The sequence below is a fragment of the Echinops telfairi genome, unplaced genomic scaffold (genome assembly GCF_000313985.2).
Source record: "Echinops telfairi isolate 266 unplaced genomic scaffold, ASM31398v2 ScPeMD7_3533;HRSCAF=4204_0, whole genome shotgun sequence".
Classification (NCBI taxonomy): Eukaryota; Metazoa; Chordata; class Mammalia; order Afrosoricida; family Tenrecidae; genus Echinops; species Echinops telfairi.
The window spans coordinates 5,914,582-5,935,180 of record NW_022107431.1 but is presented as its reverse complement, the minus strand read 5'-3'; the positions used below and the strand labels follow the sequence as shown (position 1 = coordinate 5,935,180).

At 48.9% G+C, this 20,599-nt stretch overlaps 1 protein-coding gene across 4 annotated transcripts in view; it reads right to left on the bottom strand.

The window, feature by feature from the left end:
* Positions 1–20,599, bottom strand: part of PRKN (parkin RBR E3 ubiquitin protein ligase) — a 1,413,568-nt gene that overhangs the window by 1,279,793 nt on the left and 113,176 nt on the right. Inside the window, exon 1 of one of the 4 annotated variants that reach the window (XM_045294463.1) lies at positions 17,170–17,242. The exons of the other annotated variants lie outside the window; for them this stretch is intronic. Coding sequence (XP_045150398.1) covers position 17,170 — 1 coding nt within the window. The 5' untranslated portion in view covers positions 17,171–17,242. Of the gene's footprint in view, positions 1–17,169; positions 17,243–20,599 lie in introns of those variants that run through there. 4 annotated transcript variants of the gene reach the window in all.

Sequence of the window (20,599 nt, the reverse complement as noted above, 5' to 3'; positions counted from 1 at the left end):
TTGAGTCGGGGCGGGTAAGTGTGGGCATGTGTCTTGGCTGCACACGTTGAATTATGCTGTAGGTGTTATCGAGTGTTTGGGATGCATGTCAAAGGTGATAAAGGCAGACGCCCTCCTGGCACTGCATGTGGGGAGTCCGACTCTGAGCCAATTCTACTCACTTGTCGGGTTGCTCTCTCTTCCTAAGAGCAGACCCTTATCAAGACCCAGCGCTCTTCAGGCAAGCCCCATGAGAGGATCGAGGAGCAGGTGCCTGGGCTTCCCGTTGCCTGTTTATGACTGAGCAGCAGCCTCTGCTTCCCGCTGACCACTACACCCTCTGTCACATCACCTGCTCAAGAGTAGCTCTATTGGACACAGCCACTTGGCCACCACGGGGGAGAAGGTGACTGAAGAAAGATCTGTTCCAGGACTCTACTGTGGCAGTTACATAATTCCCAGTCACCTTGAGTGAGGAGTGGGGTCTGCCTATCAATCAAGACATAGCCAATAATGCCTCTGTGTGGGCATGGCCTTCTCCTGAGGATTCTGGGAACTCCTGTCTTCCTCCCTGGAGGTGGGACACTCTCTCTGCTTCACATTCCTGATGATAAGCCAGATGGAGCTATATTGCTTCAGCCAGAGCCCTGAAGCTGGAGGAGCCCTCTGAAGACCCCTGCCAGGGCTGAGATGCTTCCACTGCCACTGGATCCACAAGACTTTCCACCCACTGGCCTGTGGTCTTCCTGCATTAAGCATTATTGCATGTGTTGCGTGATTCTGAAGAGGAATTTATAGACGGGTATCGGACATATCAGCTAATATCGGACTTACAGACTTGATCTGGACTGGGTTGGGATGTTTTCTCAATATTCAATTGCTCTTGAACATAAAGGTCTTTCTATACACATATGAGGATCTATGGATTTGTTTCTCTATTCAACCCAGACTAACACATCAATTTCAGTATTATAAATAGGGACAGTCCCTAGAGAAGGACACTATGCTTGGTACAGCACAGGACAGCAATAAAGAGGAAGACCCTCAATAAAGTGGACTGGCACAAGGCTTCATCAATGAGCTTAAGCATAGGAATGATTGGCACAGGACAAGCCAGTGTTTCCTTCTGTTTGCATAGGCTTGCTACGGGTCAGAACAAACTTGATGGCACCTGACAATAAGATCACTTCCAATAGTAGGGAGTAAGCTAGTGGGCTGTGAAAAAGAGGAAGGCCCTCGACAAGATGGATTGGCACAGCGACTACAACAACGACATCAGACATGAGAACAATTGTGAGGATGCTGCAGGCCGGGGCCACGATTTGGTCTGTTGTGTCTACGGCTGTTATGTGTCAGCACAGACAGGGATCAAGAGGCAGTTGTGTGAATGGAAGAAAGGAATATCTTCCCTAAGGACCACCGAGCAGCTAGCTCTCCAAAGCCTGCTGTTGTCCAACGCCCACCAGAGGTTCTCAACACGGATTTATTTGTTCATTGAATAAACAACTTGACAAAGGAAACCTGATTGTTAAAGTGAAACAGACAAGAAGCATTATTTTCTGTCTGCTGAAGATATGTTGACACCTTAATCCAGGTGCTACATTCACCTGTAATTGTTTCAGCTGTAAAATTAGAAACTGTCTCTCTGACAAGCTTGAGGTTTCTCCAGGGAGACCTTCACAATTATTTACTCGTGCCAGGATCCTCTGCAGCCCTCAAAATGGAGATTGAGTTATTCATCGAACTCCTGGCAACTACGCTCTGGGTGCATCAACTGAAACCAAGCCCATGCTTGTGATTCCATCCCAGCTCCCAGTGACCCTGCAAGACAGAGGAAAGACCCTGCGAAGCTTTCCAAGGTCATTTAGCCTGGGAGGATGGGAGGTCCCCTATCTAAGACAACAACAAACAAGACAGAAGTACCACTAGACTGGATTCTGGGAAGTACCCACTCTGGAGGACAGGGCTTAGTTTCTCCCACAGTCAATCATGACTCGAGCAGATGGTCACTGGGTGGCTGGAGAGAGATGGTGGTGTTAGAAGGTGTTACGGTCTCAGGACCGCACAGGCGCAATTCTACCCTGTCCTCTAGGCTCACTGTGAGTCAGCATCGACTCGACGGCAGGGAGTTTGGATTGGTTGTCTTAGTATTCCTGCCACTTCGTCACTGCCTAAGTGGGCTTGAGGGCAAACCCTTCTCTGTGGGTAAGAAAAAGGGTCCCTGGAAGTCTTAAAGGCACTTACACACTTCTTATCTTTCATCAGATACACGCCGGTAATTTTAAAAGACCATACATTATTCAAGGTTTCAAATCACACTTCTTGGAATCAATAAAGTAATTAAAGATAACAAAACACCCATCCTGGCAGTAAACAAATGTGACTGAGTGTGGAAGGAGGAGATTTGGAAGCCACCAGTCAATACAGAAAAACCACAGAAGAATTATCTGCCTGGGAAGAAGCCAGACTTTTCCAGACCACACCTCCCTGCCTACTCTTTTGGGGATTAAAAAAATAAATAAATGTAAATTCTACCTTTATAAGGTGATGCTCTCAGTACAAATGAGCCCCATTACATGGAAAACCAACAGCAGTTAATCCGTGAGTGCCAGGCGAGTGACCAATAACCAGCTGCAGGTGAATTTCAAACATGGTGTTCACGTTGAGAGACAGGTAGTGAGGTGAAAGATTTATAACTGAAGTGTCACCTTGGGAAGATATATGTGTATACATACACACACACACACACACACACAATTTGGAGTCGTGGGGGAGCCCTGGTGGCATAGTGGTTACGTTTTAGGCTGCTAACCCCTAGGTCAGTAGTTCAAACCCGCCGGTCACTCCTCAGGAGAAAGAAGGGACTTTCTACACCTTTGAAGAGTTACAATCTTAGAAAGCTCCAGGGGCAGCTCTACCCTGTCCTACAGGGTGGCTGTGCGTCGGCATCGACTCAATGGCAGTGTGCGTGACGTCTTTGAATTGTATCCTCTCAGAAGCTCCTGGCACTTCATCTCTAGCCCCAGCTCATCCTGAGCCACTTGGATCATCCTCCCCTGTTGGCATCTTACCTTGGCTCGGGAGCATAGTGACTTCATGCAACAGAGCCCAGTGCCCCGTGGAGTGTCCCTGTCTCTCATCTTTGTAGAGCAGACCTAAGACACCCCTGGGAGGATTTGAACTGCAAACCCTAAGCTGGTAGGGGCAGAGGGCAGGAGCTTTCCTGTAGTGGCACTTGGGGGGAGAGGGTGGCTGAGGGTGGCATGTTGCTCCTGCTACTGCGGCAGGTGCAGTGGAGTTGGTCTTCCACTCGCGGTAACCCACGGGGCAGAGCAGAACTGCCCATTGCTTTTCCTCACTGCTGGTACAGTGGTTGTGGGTTGGGCGCTTTTTTAAAAATAATTCTATTGGGGGCTCGTACAACTCTTATAACAATCCACACATGCACCCATTGTCAAGCATATTTGTATATTTGTATATTTGTTCCACTCTCAAAATCATTTTCTTTCTACTTGAGCCCTTGGTATCAGCTCCTTATTTGGCCCCCTCCCTCCCCCATTCTCCCTATCCCCTTGATAATTTATAATGATTATTTTTTCATGTCTTACACTGTCCGATGTCTCCCTTCATCCACTTTTTTGTTATCTGTCCCCCAGGGAGGGGTTTAGATATAGATCGTTGTGATTAGTTCCCCCTTTCTCTCCCACCTTCCCCTTACCCTCCTGGTATCACTACTCTCATTATTGGTCCTGAGTGGTTTATCTGTCCTGGATTCCCTGTGTTTCGAGCTCTTATCTGTACCCACGTACCTATTCTGGTCTAGCTGGATTTATACAGTAGAATTGGGATCATGATAGTGGGGAGTGGGGGAGGAAGCATCAAAGGACTAGATGAAAGTTGTAAGATTCTTTCGTCAGTGCTATACTGCACCAACTGGCTCATCTCCTCCCCTTGACCCTTCTGTAAGGGAATGTCCAGTTAACTTCAGAGGGGCTTTGGGTCTCCACTCCACACTCCCCTTGGGCTCTTAAGCATGAGGTCAGTGGTTCGAATCCACCAGCCACCCTGTGGGAGAAAGATGAGGATTTCTCATACCATAAAAAGTTACAGCCGGGAGGGACGGGAAAAATGAGGACCTAATGTCGGGGGTTTAAATGGAGCGAAAATGTTTTGAGAAACGATGTACAAATGCGCTTTACACAATTGATGTGTGTATGGATTGGGATAACAGTTGTATGAGCCCCCAATAAAATGATTCTATTAAAAAAAAAAAAAATAAATAAAAATAAAAATATCTTTGAAAAGGCTTATAAAAAAAAAAAAAGTTACAGCCTCGGAAATCCACGTGGTCAGTCCCACCCTGTCCTATAGAGGCCGCTATGAGTCAGAATCAACATGACAGCGGTGACTTTGCTTTGCTGAGTTTGAATCTTCATAGGAGTCAATGGCCTGGCCTTTCTCCTTTGGGCCTGCGGGTTGGTGAAAGCAGCCACGCTTTGGGTTAGCAGCCAGTGCTTAACCATTGCACTGCCAGTATGCCACGTGTTTCTCTTAGGCACCCGCAATTATCTGACCTCGGAACTCTAGTCTCTAAATACAACTTGTTTCTGAATAACCACGTGGACACCCCTTGCTAAATCTGACAGGCAGCTGCCAACTAATGAGTTGCCAGAATCTGCTGGAACTCAGGATGGCCCATGGCCTTACCATTGTCTCTGCGCCAATTTACTCTTTGGGGTACGACGCTGAGCAACTGACTAGTCCCATTTCTGTCCTTCCGATCTTTAAATGGAAAGAAAACATCTAGCTGCTGGTGGAAGAGGAGATTGAGACGGTCAGACTGGTCCTCAGTCAATGGCTTTTGCCTTTCGCTAAGCGGATCTCGTTCCAATAGCTCATGAGCCTGAGCATCCTACCAATGAGCTGTAAACATCCTTCATCAAAATGACTCTGAGCTTCTGAGGACCTGCAGGACCAGGATTGGCAGCTTGAATGCAGACGTCCCTGCTGCAGTCCTACGGAAACATCTAGTGCAAGCCCGAGATGGCGCATGTCCTCCCGTTGGCAATCTCCAGCTGTGTGTCAGCAGAGGACGTAATACCTGCCAGGCTGATCATTTACACATGCAATTGATTCCTTTTTTTTTGTCATTGTCATCATTTATATCAGAACTGTCACTGCCACTTACACACTAGATTGTTTATTTACAGTTCTACCCAGAGCCTTTCCCTAGGGAAAAAGGTATCAGGTAACTCTACACATTTCCCTAAACTCAGTCATCTGATAAGACCCCCATCTTCTCCACAGAGAACTTCCAAGAAAGGAGAGAAAGTGGACCCTGGGAGAGTGAAGGGCCTTGGGTTCAGATTTATTCCGGGGAGTTACGGTGACATTGACATTTAATGGCCTACAAACCAAAGGATGTGTTCCTCCCTCAGAATAGCTTCATCTATTTCACCAGCTTCCTCCAAACTGCTCTGAAAACCCAATGAAAGAGTCCTCCACATGGCATCCATTTAGTTTCTAAAGAAGATAATGGTAGCACCTAAGTACATTATAACCATTTCCTCGGATCAAATGATGTCAAGCAGGGCTCCTCAGACTTTTAAACAGGGGGCCAGTCACTGTCCCTCAGGCCCGTTGGAGAGCCAGACTACAGTTTAAAAAAAACGATGAACAAATTCTTATGCACACTGCACATATCTTATTTTGAAGTTAAAAAACAAATGGGACAAAAACACCTGGCGGGCCGGAAAAATGTCCTCGGTGGGCCACATGTGGCCCGCGGGCTGTAGTTTGAGGACGCCTGATGTAACGACTCAGTTTTCTTGTGAGTGTGTTCATGTGGGGCAGTTGGGGGGGGCTATTCTTAATTTTCACAGAACACATCCACATTACTGTCATCGAGTAAATATAGAGAGATAGTGAGGATTAAGTTAGGTCTGACGCCCCAGGTCATGGTATTTTCAATCCCCCACATGCATGTGGAAGTTGGGCACTGAATAAGGAAGATCAATGAAGAATGGATGCTTTTGGATTAGGGTGGGGTGAAGAATAGTCCAAGGACCACGAACTGTGAGACGAACAAACAAATCTGTCTCAGAGCAAGTACAGAGAGAATGCTCCAGAGAGGTGAGGATGGCGAGACTTCGTCTTATGCACTATGGACATATTATCAGGAGAGCCCAGCCCTGGCGAAGGACATCATGCTTGGTAAAGTAGAAGGGCAGCGAAAAAGAGGAAGACCTTAATGACAAGATGGATTGACACAGGGGCTGCAAGAATGGGTTCAAATATAAACATTCCGAGGATGGTGCAGGACCGGGCAGTGTTTCATTCTGTTGTATGTAGGGTCACTCTGAGTCAGAAACGACATGATGACACAAAACACAGGGTCCACTTAACATGTACACATTTATGCATTTGACAACTTGCTGCTTTAAGGAATATGACTGAAGTATGAAATATAATAATTCAAAATAAAATAAAATCAGACCTTTACTTAAAGATGTAGCAAATTTAAGCATATTGATTATAAATAAATGCCAGAGGCAAAGAAGCTTAAATAGAAGTATGTAATTTCTATTTAACATCTTATTTAACATTGGTATTCCTATTATTTTTATTTTTCAATCATGGGAGACTTCATGGGAGGTGGCACCATACTGACAATTTCTTTAGATGGAATATTTTACCAGAATTGCTAATAAAGATATCCTTGCAGCCCTGCATTTATGCTTATTGTCTGCCACCTGACATTTCCATTTCAGTAAGATTGAGTGCCAGAGTATCAATGCTTTTATGAACAACTGACAATTATTTCTGATGACATTCACCAATAGTCAACAAAGCTATGGGCATTAGTCTTTATCATCACCATGAAGCAGATTAGGAGTATCTGGCTTTTCTGTTTCTTGCTAAGCTACTTTCTAATTAAGAAACAACTTTTGCTTGCAGCCACCTGTTCCAGTTAGTTCCTTCCACGGGCTGTTGAGAGGCTGGGGCACCAGACAAGGCACACGGGCTGGAGCGAGACCACAGGTCAGTGAGAATGGGGCAGCTTCACAGCCAGGAGGGGGTCATACCTAATGCAGACAGGGGTCCCCACCCACATTCTGAGGGTGACACCCACTGCCATCCAGTCCATCTGACTCCTCGTGACCCTACAGGGCAGAGTGGAGCTGCCCCTGTGGGCTTCCAAGGCTGTGGATCTTTGTGGGAACAGACTGCCACAACTTTGTCCCCCAGAGCTGCTGGTGGGTTGGAACCACTGACCCTCAGGTTAGCAGCCAAGTCGATAGCCATGGTAGTATGTCTAATGACAGGACCAACCAGAACTGCTCCACCTATTCTGTCACGAGTTGTCCTTTCTCTCATGGCACTGCCTATTAGAGTACGTGATGGAAAAACAAAGATCAGTACTTGTGTTGGAATATAATTCAGACCAAAATCAGGTCATGTATTTCAATCAATCCCTCACTGCCATTGAGTCGATGGTCCTGTGAATTTCGGAATCTGTACATCTTTATGGGAGCAGAACGCTTCACCTTTCTCCTAAAGAGCAAGTGGTGGCTTCGATCTGCTGACCCTGTGGCTAGCAGTGCCATGTACAATACCCTACACTACCCGAGACTCCTTCGTTTGGATCATACAGCCTGGAAAACATGAACCATTGACTTTTCCAATAAGCACAGTGCCTCTGCCTCCTCCCAGGCTCCTTCCTCCCTCCTCTCTCGATAATCCATAACCTGTCTATGGAGGCCAACACAGGAGTGCTGGCCATGTTTTCCTCTCATAAAACCATGACCTAGAAGCTGTCACAGCCTGTCCAGGGATTCTGTACATATCCCCACGCCCCCAACCCAGAGCTAAAGGTGTGGGCTGCTGAAGGTCTCCTGGATGCCCGGGGAGAGAATTATTACAAGCAGAGCTTGTTTTACTCTCCTATCAAGATAAGCAGGTATGAGAGGTTCAAACAACCTTTCTTAGAAGACGCTTGTTGGTGGCTGAGCTTACTTGGACTCTCTCAGTTTAGTCATCCTCACAGGACTCCAGCCTTTTCATAACACCGGTGCCCACTTAGATCATTGTGGCTGCTGTTAGGGTGTCACTGAGTTGGTGGGAGACTTGATAAGAAGGTTGGAGGGCAGAGGCCTATCTGCGGCCTGCCCCCTACGGGTCAGCCCGGAGCAGCTGATGCTGGGTATTTCTGATCCACAAGTTTATGCCTGGAAATCTCTGAGGCCTCTTGCTTCTGACCTGGGCCGGTCATGATTCAAACTGGCTGGGGATTTACGTCCCAGTCTGCGTGGAGAAGAGAAAGAACGCGAGGGATGGAGAAGGGGAAGAAGAGGTCTTGGCCATATAGAGCGGTGGATTACTTATCCTTGAAGGTCAGAGTGACTCTGGCCCCAGGGTGAAACTCTGACTGTGGCAGCAGCTGTGGGGGAGCCAGCTGCAGGGGGGTGAGCATCGGTGCACTCTGTGTAGGCTGTGAGACACAATGCCTGGCCTTGGCTTGGAGAGGAGCCATTCACGTTAGGGCGCATCCATCAGCGTGCCCCTCCTCTGGAGCAACTTTCATTTTTATGTGTGTTCTTTTCAAAGTCAGAAACAACTGATGCATTGTCTGCCTGCACACAATTCATTTACAAAACATCTAAACTGCCCAGGAGCCAGGGTGACTGATCGGCTGGCTTAGAGAGGTGAGCCAAGGTGAGGGGTGTGCAACCGAAATCAGCAGTCATCCTCTTCTGATACAACCTCAAACGCCTCTCTCCGCATTTTTCAGTGGATCAGAGTCTCCTTAATAGACGATATAATAATCAGTGTTTGGAGGTGTTGCTAACCCCCGCCCCCGCCCCAGTGCCCCCAAGCTGTGATAGGGCAAAGTAGAGAGAATCTGTGCTCTACACTGGCTGCTGGGGGTTCTATTCAGAATGCCACCAATCCTTCAAGAGAGAGGCAGCATGCAGGGCAGAGTGAAAATGGCTGACCTTCTCAGAGAATTCTAGAAAGGGGTGTGTCTGACTGCTTCCTGATGATGAGAGATGGGAGCAGAGGGAAGGAGAGGGGCAGACACTCAAGCCTGGGACAGCCAGGCCTGGGGCCCAACATACACTACGACATAATTGTAGCCATGACTGAGTATGGTGAGGGGATCGTGGCCTGGAAGAAAGCGTGATCTGTGTTGGAAGAAGTACGGTCAGAGGGCTCCTTAGAGGCAAGGATGGCAAGATTTTGTCTCACATACTTTGGGCACGTTGTCAGCAGATACCAGTCCCTGGAGAAGGGCATCATGCTTGGTCAAGTGGAGGGGCGGTGACAAAGAGGAAGGCCCTCAAGGAGATGGAGGGACACAGTGGCTGCAACAGCGGGCTCAGGCGCAGGAACACTGTGAGGCTGGTGCAGGACCAAGCATTGTTTCATTCTGGTCTACCCAGGGTCTCTGAGTTAGAGTCAGAATCAGAATCAGTTAGACCCTAAATAAACCAAACTCACTGCCACTGATTCAATGCCAACTCAGCGACCCCGTGGGACAGTCTCGGGGGGCTTCTGAGACTGTGAACCTCTCTGGAGGCTGAGAGCCTTGTCTTTGATAAGCCAAACCACACACACTCACTGCCGTGGAGTCGGGGGGCTTCTGAGACTGTGAACCTCTCTGGAGGCTGAGAGCCTTGTCTTTGATAAGCCAAAGCACACACACTCACTGCCGTGGAGTCGGTTCTGACTCATAGAGACGCTACATCACAGGGTAGAAATTCCCCGTGAATTTCAGAGACTGGAACTCTCTACGGAGTCGAGAGCCTTGTCTTTCACCCGTGGAGCTAGCTGGCCAACCTGTAACCATTATGCCACCAGGGCCTGAAGCAATAAACTGTGGATGACAAGCACATGAGGGGAAGCAAAGAGAAAACAAGCCCATGGAAGCGAGTTCTCAAGCTTGGGAAGAACTTGGTATCCTCAGAAGAAAAGTAAGATAAGCATTCCTAGAAAGCCATCAGAGGCTCAATGATACACCGACACAGAAGGAACTTTATGTGACTTTCTAACCAACGCCAGTCCCTCTGATCCAAAGCACCCGAGACCTACCTGCAGCTGGGGTAGAGTGGACAGCGGGGGAAAAGAGAGGACCTGGTTGTCAGGGAGGAGTGGACAAAGAGGAGGCACAGAGGATTCAGGGCCTTCAGGAAACACACTTGCAGAAGGTGAGATTGTCGGATTTTGTTGACTAACACCATGGGAAGAATGCCCAAACATGCCCTGTGGACAATGGCCCTTGATCACTAACACCTGCATTAGCCTCTCGGTGCACTGCCACCACAGTGGTTACCTGCTTTGGTTTGAACTTGTTCTGAGGAGAACACAGCATCAGACCAACCAACCAGCCCACAACAACAACAAAATGCCCAGCAAGTGGACAGAAACCACCCTTCGCTGTAGTGTGCCCATTTGCATGAATTGGAGGAAGACTGTCTAGCTCACGTGATGTACTCCTAGGTATGGTGACTCGTTTGCTCCTGGGAACTTGCAGCTGTGAAGTGGAGGGACACCAGTTGCCACCATGGGAGAGCTTTATGCTCTGAGTGTTGGGCCGGGTGGGGTTGGGGGTGGGGACATGGCAGTAGGGCATCCCACAGGTCAGAGGGAGGGGGACGAGTAGCACCTGACAGACATAAATATGATTGTTACCTCTGTTGAAATGTGAAGGTACCGGAAGCCACCTTGAGGAAGTAGACACAAATCTTTCACAAACAGGGTAATCCCCAAAGAGAAGCTCTTGGGGTGAGTGTCTCCTCATCACACAACACATTTCCTGCCTTGTCTTGGAGACGAGGAGTGAGTTTCTTTAGCGCATCCATCGACAGGCCCCTTTCTCTCGAGAGATGTCCATGCTGAGGTGCATCCTGTTCAAGGTCACAGACCATGGGGGCCTCAGCAGCCTGTGATAACACCACTCTGGGTGGGCAAGCGCCTCCCTAAAGCTGCCTTCACAGGCCAGACCAGCCATGTGGGCACAGGATTCTGGATGAGCTGAGATGCATGCAGCGGCTGGCCCGGAACATCCACCTCCAGGCTTAGAGCTCCTTTTGGGGGTTCCAGTTCAGAGGTGATTCTCTCAGCAGGATGCTGGGCCATGGGCATAGCTCAAACCAGTCTTCGCCTTGTGACCAGTTCAAACTGGCCAACTCCTCGGAGGAACTCTTTTGCAACCAGCTCACAATGACAGAAGCGAGCAGAGACTTCTCTATGTGGGGACAGTCTATGGGCAGGGTGACTTGGTGGCACCATGGCTAGGTGCTCTTCAACTTAACTGAAAGGATGGCAGTTCAAACCAACCAGAGCTCCCCTGGGAAAAAGACTTCATGATCTGATCAGGTCAGAAGGACAGCCAAGGAGACCCTGTGGGGCCAGCTCACCCCACCCTACAGGGTCGCTGACGAGGCATCTTGAAGGTAGTGACCAAGGTCGCTACATAAAGGACAAAAGGGGGCTGTCTTCCCTAATGCCTGTGCTAAATGAAAATTAGCTGTCCATGCCACAATACAGGGGTTGCAAAGAAATCAGACACACTAATTAGATACCTATAGGAAAATCCAAAACTGAGCATGCTCAGACTCAAGCCACTGAGGCCCCTGGTGGAAGCCAACCTGGGCACACATCCCACAGGTGCGCATAAACTCAGCCAATAAGGTCAGCCAAGGATCTCAACCACGCCTCCCAGCCAGTGGGTGGAAAGGGACAAAGGGAGGCTGCAGGCCCCTCCCTGCTCTCTCTTGCTCCAGTGTGCTCTGTAAGCAGAGGGCAAGAATCCTCCCTGTGTGCCTGCTTGTGGACAGTTCACTCTCTTGAGATTTCCAGCTCTGGGTTTGGGCTCCTAGCTCCTCTTGCTGGTTCCGCGCTCCTGTTCCAGTATTCCTTCCACGTTTTTCACACTCCCTTCCCCAGCCCCCGCCATGGGCCCTGCGTGCTTCCCAGAGATGGTGTGTTCACTTTTTATGACTGTAATACCAGAGACTTTCCTTACCCTCATAAAAATCACTAGAATTTACAAACGTGCTTCTGTCACGTGAATTCTTTCAGTGTTGCAAAGCAAGCACGGAGGTACACCCCCCAGAAACCTCACAGTAGGGACACCTTATCCTAGATGGTCACTGTCTGTAGGAGTCAGTTTGATGGTAGGAACCTCACCCCATGGGGCAGCTCTACCACATCCTCGAGGGTCTCTGTGAGTAGTCAGCTCAATGGTGGGCACCCACAATAAGGTGGGCCTGGAGCTAAGAGTGTCTCACGGGGAGTGGGGCTAAGAGGGGAGGCTCCAGGCCTTTTACAGGCAGATCCTCAATCCTGGCCAGCCTTGCCACACCCACCCGCTCACTTCAGTCTCAGAACCCTCTGGGAGGGAGGAAGTGGCCCAGTACAGGAGCTTGAAGCCCCAGGTCAGGCCGAGAAGGCAAATCTGGGCTGTGTGGTGCGCCAGCCAGGAGAAGGTCACCTCAGCAACACGGAGACTGGACAGGTGGCCATGGAGCAGCGCACCACGGTTGCAGGGCCACAGGGGTGCAGTCAGACATGGCGGGCCCACCTCCTCGCCCTGACCTGGTGACCAGGGCCCCGATGATCACGAGGTCTTTTCTCGAGTGAAGCTGCTGGTGGGTTCAAACGCGACTCTGGCTCGCCGTCGGGAGGGTGAGGTTGTGAGACTTCCTTGCCTGTGGCCGTGGGAAATGAGAGGTGTGGACGGGGCAGTGGGAAGGGTCCCGTGGGGTCCAGTGTGGTGCAGAAAGGGCTGTTCAGACAGTGTGTTCCCATGTGTGTGACAAGCAGTAGCAGCAGCAGGCAGCGTCAGCCACCACCACCAAAGGGACATTCAAAAGCTTCCAGACCACTGATGTTCTGTCTGGCCATCGGATGTAGTCACTTGGAAAACAAAGCCCAACACTTGGCTGCACTTACTACATGGTTTCTGATGACCAGCGGGCTTGAGGACTGCTCATTACGACAGCACCCTGGCAGCCATTGGGTCTCTCTAGGTGATGACACCAAATGTGTCCCTTCTGGCCCCAACAGGAGATGGTTCCCCCACCACCACCCTAGGCTTATGTTGAGGCCTGTCACCCCAACTTCTCTCTTTTTCCAGCTGACACAAGGGGCCCCAGCCCCTAATGGCTGTTTAGAGCACAAGACCAAGTATGTCTCCAACCTTGGAGTGGTTGCTTTATAGGAAAACAGTCCAAATCTACTGCCATCAGGCCTCCCTATGGTGAATAGTGAAAGAATCCAATGTTCTGCCGTGCACTGCTAGGTGTATATAGCGAGTCCTTCCCCCCCACCCCCACCCCATGCAGCCTTCAGGCATGCTCTGAGACAAGCCCCGAGAGTTTGCCTTGCAGCAGATCAGCTGCATGTTTGCTCCTGCTTGGTTAGGAGTCCCCTGGGTGGAATCTTCTGTGTGCAAACTTGCTATTTCTTATTCTCCTGCCATGAAGGTGGGCCCAGCTCCCAGGACCCAGGGCTCTTCCAGGGGGCTGACATCCTCTTTATTTCTGGATCCTCTTACCAAATCCACTTTGTGAGAGGCGCTAGGCACTCTGCTCGTGCTGAGGGGCTGAACCTAGCCTGAGTGAAGCTGTGCTGTGAACCACGGGTGCCATGACATGACCTCCCTCCTTCATGGCGGAAGACCACAAAGGTCTAGAATTCCAAACAGAGGCTGGCTCTCACCCAGCTCTCTCTTCAGGATCAGTACAGAGGCTCCGCTCAGTGTTTCCTTTTGTGGGTGGACTGCCTTCTGGGCAGAAAAAGCCAGAACTTAGCTCTTTGAGGTTCTGAGAAAGTTGACACGCCCCACCCCCTGGCACTGCCTAGAGCTAGCTGCTGAAGTCATCCTAAAGAGAGCAGAGGAGATAGGGAAAGGAGGGGGTAGGGGTGGCGGTGGAAGATTTTTTTAAAAAAGGAAAGAAAAAAAAAAGAGCGAGCAGAGGAGATAGGATCCCATCCCGGCAACAGTACCCACCCCCAAAAGATGATAACATGTTTGGCCTCCAGGTGCCAACACACCTCACATTAAATGGTGCCTGGAAAATGCAAGGTCGTCTCACAGTGGCTTTGCTGCTTCCCATCAGTGTACATCAAGACCAGGCTGCTTTCAAAGCATTCTCATCACCACCGGAGGGCAAGCCCAGGGACCTTGGCCCTCACAGGTGTGGAAGCTGTCTGCATAAACCACAACCAAAAGCCAAATTCAGTGCCATGGAGTCATAGTGATTCTCATAGGGCAGGTTAGAACTGCCCCTGTGAATTGCAAAAAACTAACTTTGTGCCTCATTGACTGTGCAAAGGTATTCACATGTGTGAGCCATAATAAGCTGTGGATCACCCAGAGAAGGATGGGAATTCCAGAACCCTTCATTGAGTTCATTCGGAAAGTGTACAGGATTCAAGAGGAAGTTGTAGGAACAGAACAGGGAATATTGCATGGTTTAATATCAGGAAAGGTGTGTGTCGGGATTGTATCTTCTCACCATACTTGTTCAATCTGTAAGCTGAGCAAATCATCAGAGAAGTTGGATTATATGAAGAAGAGTTCAGCATCAGGAATGCTTATTAACAACCTGTAGTATGCAGATGGCACAACCTTGCTTGCTGAAAGTGAGGAGGAATTGAAGCACTTGCTGATAAAGATCCAGGATTGTAGTCTTCAGTATGGATGACAACTCAATGTAAGGAAGACCAAAATCCTGACAACTAGACCAATAGGTAACAACATGATAAATGGAGAAAAAGTTGAAGTTGTCAAGGATTTTGTCTTGCTTGGATCCACAATCACTGCTCATGGAAGCAACAGGCAAGAGATCAACCTATGCACTGCATTGGGTAAATCTGCTGTATAAGACCTCTTTGGAGTATTGCAGGGAAAACATATTTGAGGACTAAGGTGCACTTGTCCCAAGCCATGGTATTCTCCATTGCCTCAAATGCATGTGCAAGTGAGGCATGGAATAAAGAAGGCAGTAGAAGAATTGCTACATTTGGATTGGGGTGCCGGAGAAGAATATTGACAGTTCCACGGACTGCTCAAAGGACAAACCGATCTGTGTTGGAAGAAGTATGCCCAGAGTACCCCTTAGAGGAAAGAACGGTGAGACTTCATCTTACATACTTCGAACATATTGTCAGGAGAGACCAGTCCCTGGAGGAGGACATCATACTTGGTAGAGTGGAGGGGCAGCAAAAAGAGGAAGGCCCTTGAGATGGATTGACATAGTGGCTGTGTATCAATGTGTATCAATGCGTTTCATTCTGTTTTGCATAAGGTGGCTCTGGGTTGGAGCCAACTCTAAGGCACTTAACAACAACAACTCTTTATGGGAGTAGAGAGCCTCATCTTTGTCCCAGGGGGTGGCTGGTGGTTCCAAATTACTGACATTGCTGTTAGTAGCTCAGAGGTGACTTACAGCATTTGAAAGTATGCAAGCCCACAAAATCATCAAAACCAGCTCACCTGAGAACATCACCATGTATCTAAGAGGGCGTCACAAAGCTCATGGAAAAAAATGGAATAGAAGATAAATCAATTTTCCCATGGAGGTTTTGAAGCCCCTTGTGTGTGGGTGTGTTCTTGCACACCCGCATACATGTGTATACCACTCACATAAAGGTTAAGGAATCTATGTTGACCAAAGAACACTATTAGTTTTTTGTTGTTTGCTCAGTGTTTTCTTGTGATAATGGTTACTTTACCACTTCTGGAAGTTCTGTGAGACAATTCTACAAACCCCCTCGCAAAGTCCCAGGGTCTTGTTTCCAACAGCAACTCCCTGATCTCCTTTCCGGGAAGGATTCGGTAATTGGTTAACTCTGCTCTTACTGAACTGAGATCTGCCTGGGGAACTTTTAAGAATATTAAGTAGCAAAATACCTGACCCGTGGTAGCTAATCAATGCCTGGAAGTCTCTACCTCCTGACCTTCCTGCCTGTTGGCGGGCACACACTTGCCTCCAGGGAACCTCCTGGGATCTCGTGCTAAGGTACCCTCAAGTTTCTCAACATGCACCAGACATCACCCAGAACACTCCCACACCAACTCAGTGGCCAAGACTCCATTCTTCCTACATGATGTGGCTCATCCATCTCCCGGATCCCTATCTTACCAGATTAATGTCTGTTCTTGAACCCCTCCCCCAGCAGGTAGTCTTCCTGTACGGACCTTCCCCCACTCTAAACCCCCATGCCCACCCTGATGCCCTGTTCATGTTAGCACTCTCAGAGTCACCCCCTAAAGTCCACATTTGCACTCCTTTCCCAAGGATACCTTTACTACCAGGTAGCCCCTCTCTCTGCAGCCTTCCCTCCCTTTCCCTCCTGGGACTCTCTACTCCAGCACAATGTGGCCCTTCTTGGGATAAGGGCAAACCTGAACCAAACTCTCTGCCATCAGGGGGTTTGAAGCGGATGGTTCCCAGCCTCTTTCCCAGTTTCTGTGATGTCCTGGGGGAAATTCATCACACAGCTCTAGTAGTGAGGAAAAACAAAACTATTCGGCACACGTGGCAAAGGGAGATGAGAGGTGAGAAACGGGCTATGGCTGCCGGGGCTCTGTCGAGGGAGGCCAAAGAGCAGGATGAGCTCAGTGGTTCATCTGTTGGTGGACAGTGTTTCAACAGACAAGCTGAGCAAGGCCCATCTCCCGTCAATGCCTGTCCTTCTCTCCTGTTCGCAAAGACCCCTCCACCTCCACTTTAGTTTGTGTAGGTCCTTGTTTCTTGAACGTAAGTGAGATGTTTTCAATATGCTAGGGAGACTGTGGGGCTCTGGTGGCATAGTAGATTATGCTCAGTAGGTAAAAGATAAGGCGTTCTACTCCCATAAAGAGCTACAATCTCAGAAACCCAGAGGGGTAGTTGTACTCTGTCCTACAGGGTGATAGAGTTGGAGTCGACACAATGGCAATGACTTTCATTTCTGGAGGTATGCTTCCACCACCCATTTGCATTGGTATGGTGCTTTGTGTGCTGCTATGACATGTGACCACCAGTATTTCCAGTGCCAGCGGGGTCAACCATGGTAACTGCGTCCACTGGAGGTTCTAGGCGAGACAGTCTAGGCAGAAAGGCCTGGTGAGCTACTCCTAAAAACCAGCCAAGGAAAACTCCATGGATCACAACAGGACATTTGGATGGCACTCACTCTTCACAGTGGCACGGCAGTGGACTTGAGCATGCCAGCCGTCATGAGATGGTGCAGAATATTCTGCTGTCCTGAGTCACTGCTGCTTCCGTAGCCACCAGCGATGACATCCATCGGGAGAATCATGTAAAAGTTGGAAAGCAAAACAAGTCATCAACTATCAGGGCCTGACTAATCCCTGGTCGTGGTTGTCTCTAAATTCACAGACACTCTGCCTAAAATATACCCCTTACAAGTGCACAACGGGCAGCGACACCATAGTGATCCTACATCCGGCTGGACAAATAGTCACATCCACAACGAGCCTCTCTCTCTCCCATCAGAGTTCCCTGAGGAAGAGACATTTCTGGGTCCAAGAGAGACACCAATCTCACCACTTAAGGAGAATAGGGCAAGGCTGAGACCAAGACCAAGATGCATCATCCAGATGAGGTCAACATGGTGTCCAAGGACTCATACCCTCACAGCTGCTTAAATGGGGGATGGAACTAAATGGACACAGTCACAAATCCATTGGTGGCAGATCAATCTATCACATTTACAAGTGGGACTACAGAAGCAGGAACACAGCCATGACCGGGCCACATTATGTTAAAGAGAGGAGCTTACAAGGTGAGTCTGGGGCCTTCCGACCAAGGCAGTCAGGGCATGAGTCAAGACTATGCTATGCCCAGTATGGTGGTCTCCATCCAGGACACATACAGGCAGACCCTTAAACAAGGCTGCCCCACCAGAAGGTGGGTGAGTGGTGGTAATTGACTTTCTAGTTCACTCTGGTCAGAAGGAATTCTGTGGAGGCTGAATCCCTGTGAGGACTCTGAAAATGGATATGGGTTTATCACTGTCCTTCAAGGCACTCTGCAAATTAAGCGCTCAGCATTTAAGCTCTGTCACAGAGTGAGCTATCCTTTTGAAAGTCAGCTGGAGGCATGGACTCACCCTGTAGCTAAGGCCAGACAATCTGAGAGGCCGTAGCTGCTCATCAAGCCTACATGAGGTATCTTGATAAAGATCACGCACAGGGCAAAGCACGCCAGGCTAGGTGGCGTGGGGGTGCACCCATCGGCCCTGCTGCCCAGGCCCATGCCGTGTCTGTGTGGTTCATGACAGCTGGAAATGCTGACACTAGACAGAACCCCGGGGGAAACTGCCACCCGCCTGGAAGAAGTCGGGCCCTTGAACTTGAGACTCACCAGCCGACTGGGTGTGTGCATACAGTTCTTATAAAGAGAAGGTGAGCAAGGGCAAAATGTCTGTGCAAATTAAGTGCTGGGACTTGGTTGCTTGAACACCCACTGTTTGGAAACAAATTCTGTCACACACATTCGCACGTACAAGAAGTCTGTTTTCATTATTATTATTTTGTTTTTGCAAACGCTTGCTATGAGTTTGCCTTGAAGCGATGGCAGGCAGTTTGGTTTCAGGAGCTTGCTCTACCTTGGCAACATTTTCTATGTTACTAATGAGGAGGACCTGGATGGGGAACAGTGATGGCCACTGGTGATGGTGGTGTAATGACAGTGGTGCAAGACGATATGTGCCGTGAGCCTGAGGTGACAGCAGGTTTTATTCATCAGACTAATCCTGGGCTAAGAAAGTCACCTGATGCTCAGTAAATTCTGATTATTTTTATTAGATAATTTCTGACCTATCGACTTACACTATCAACTTGATAGTTAAATATGTAGTCTTGTTTCTCCACTGTACGCAAATTTAACAATTCAAAAGAAAAAAGGAAAATATTTCCTGCGGAGGCTTTTGTGAAGTATCTCGGCATTTGTATTGATAGAAAATATTCATTTCCAAATAAATGAAAACTCCCATGATGCAGAGAGCAAGAAAGAGAAAATAAAAGAGGTTCCATCAAATTCTCTTTGATAGAGCAGGCAGGGCCGAACTTCCCACCTGGTGGCTTTTGGTCACTTTCCACCCAGAGGGAGAAGGCTCATGAGAAGATGGAGCTGTCTTTTTCTGTGCCCGGGTACCGGGCACGACGGGTGTTGTTTACTAGATGGTGACTGAGGGGCAGGGCTGACGGTGTCAGTCAAACGGAGGGGCAGGCAGCTGTCCGGGCTGCAATGTGGCTGAATGCCAGTTCAATTACAGCCGTATCGGGGAGGAAATAGGAAGACGGATCAGCTTAATTCTGAGTGGGAGCATCCTGGCATCCTAGAAGCCGAGGACAGATTAGCGAGATGGCCAATTACTAGAGAGCGAAGCAAAGTGTATTCAGAGGGCCTCTTGTTACATGTGAGGGTTCCTATGTTTTATTTCTCATTAATCAGACTGGACACAGGAGGCATTTTTCTTCCAGAACATGTCCATCCTTATTTCAGACAGGGAAACATTTCTCATGGGACACTGGGTTCCTCTGGGCCTCATCTTCAGAAAAAATACGTTCAATACTTAACCTATGGTGCCTGTCACTAGGGTTCCTGTAAATGTTTGCTACCACCTCCATAAACCAGGTCGGCACAGTGCATCAACGTTTGCGCAAGCAGACCAACAGTATATCCTCGCTGGTCACACCACTCACCATGCCTCTCGCCATCCGTGTCAGGGCATGCTGTGGTTCTAAGGCCTCCCCTCCATTCCCACCCTCCCAGCATATGCACTGTGCCGTTGACTAAAAGGATATAGCCGTATCGATATAACCTATCAACAATCGTGAGGATGGCACAGGACCAGGCGGTGATTCGTGCCACCGTGCATAGGGCTGTTGTGAGTCAGAACTGACTCCATTGCACCTAACAACACAACAAGAACAACAACATATCTGGATATTGCCTCGTTTTATAATGAAGTGCTCCAGTGAGGTAACGGTTACATGTGGGCCTGTGATCCACAAGGTCTGCAGTTTGAAACCACTAGCTGCTCTGTGTGGGAAAGATTGGGCTTTCTCCTCCTGTAAAGAGTTATGGTCTCAGAAACTCACTGGAGCAGTTCTACCCTGTCCTACAGGGTCATTATGAGTTGGCATTAACTCTATGGCAGTGAGTGAGATGTCTGTAAGAGCTGGTCAGGGAGACAAAGTAAGTTACCTTGGGGCAAGTATAGTCCTACACTAACTGGCTGACAGGAGACACCATACCTCCCGGACCTGTTCCTCTCAGGGTGTAGCTCATCCTTGGTCTGGCATGTCCTGCCGCATTCACTACCTGCCCACTAATCATTGCTGCAAATCTCCTCCTGTGCCTAACGTGGGAATTAAACATGACCACAGATGTGTGTGCATGATGAGGACAAAGCCTTGTACATATAGGGTTCTCAACTATCTGGGGTTTCAGGTATCTACCAGGGTCTCAGAACACTTCTCCATGGGTAAGGCATGGGCGGGCGGGGCGTGGGGGCACTATTGTGTTATAGCCACTTGTAGCAACCCTATAGGACACATAGGACTGCTCTTCAGTGTCTCCAGGACTGGGAATTT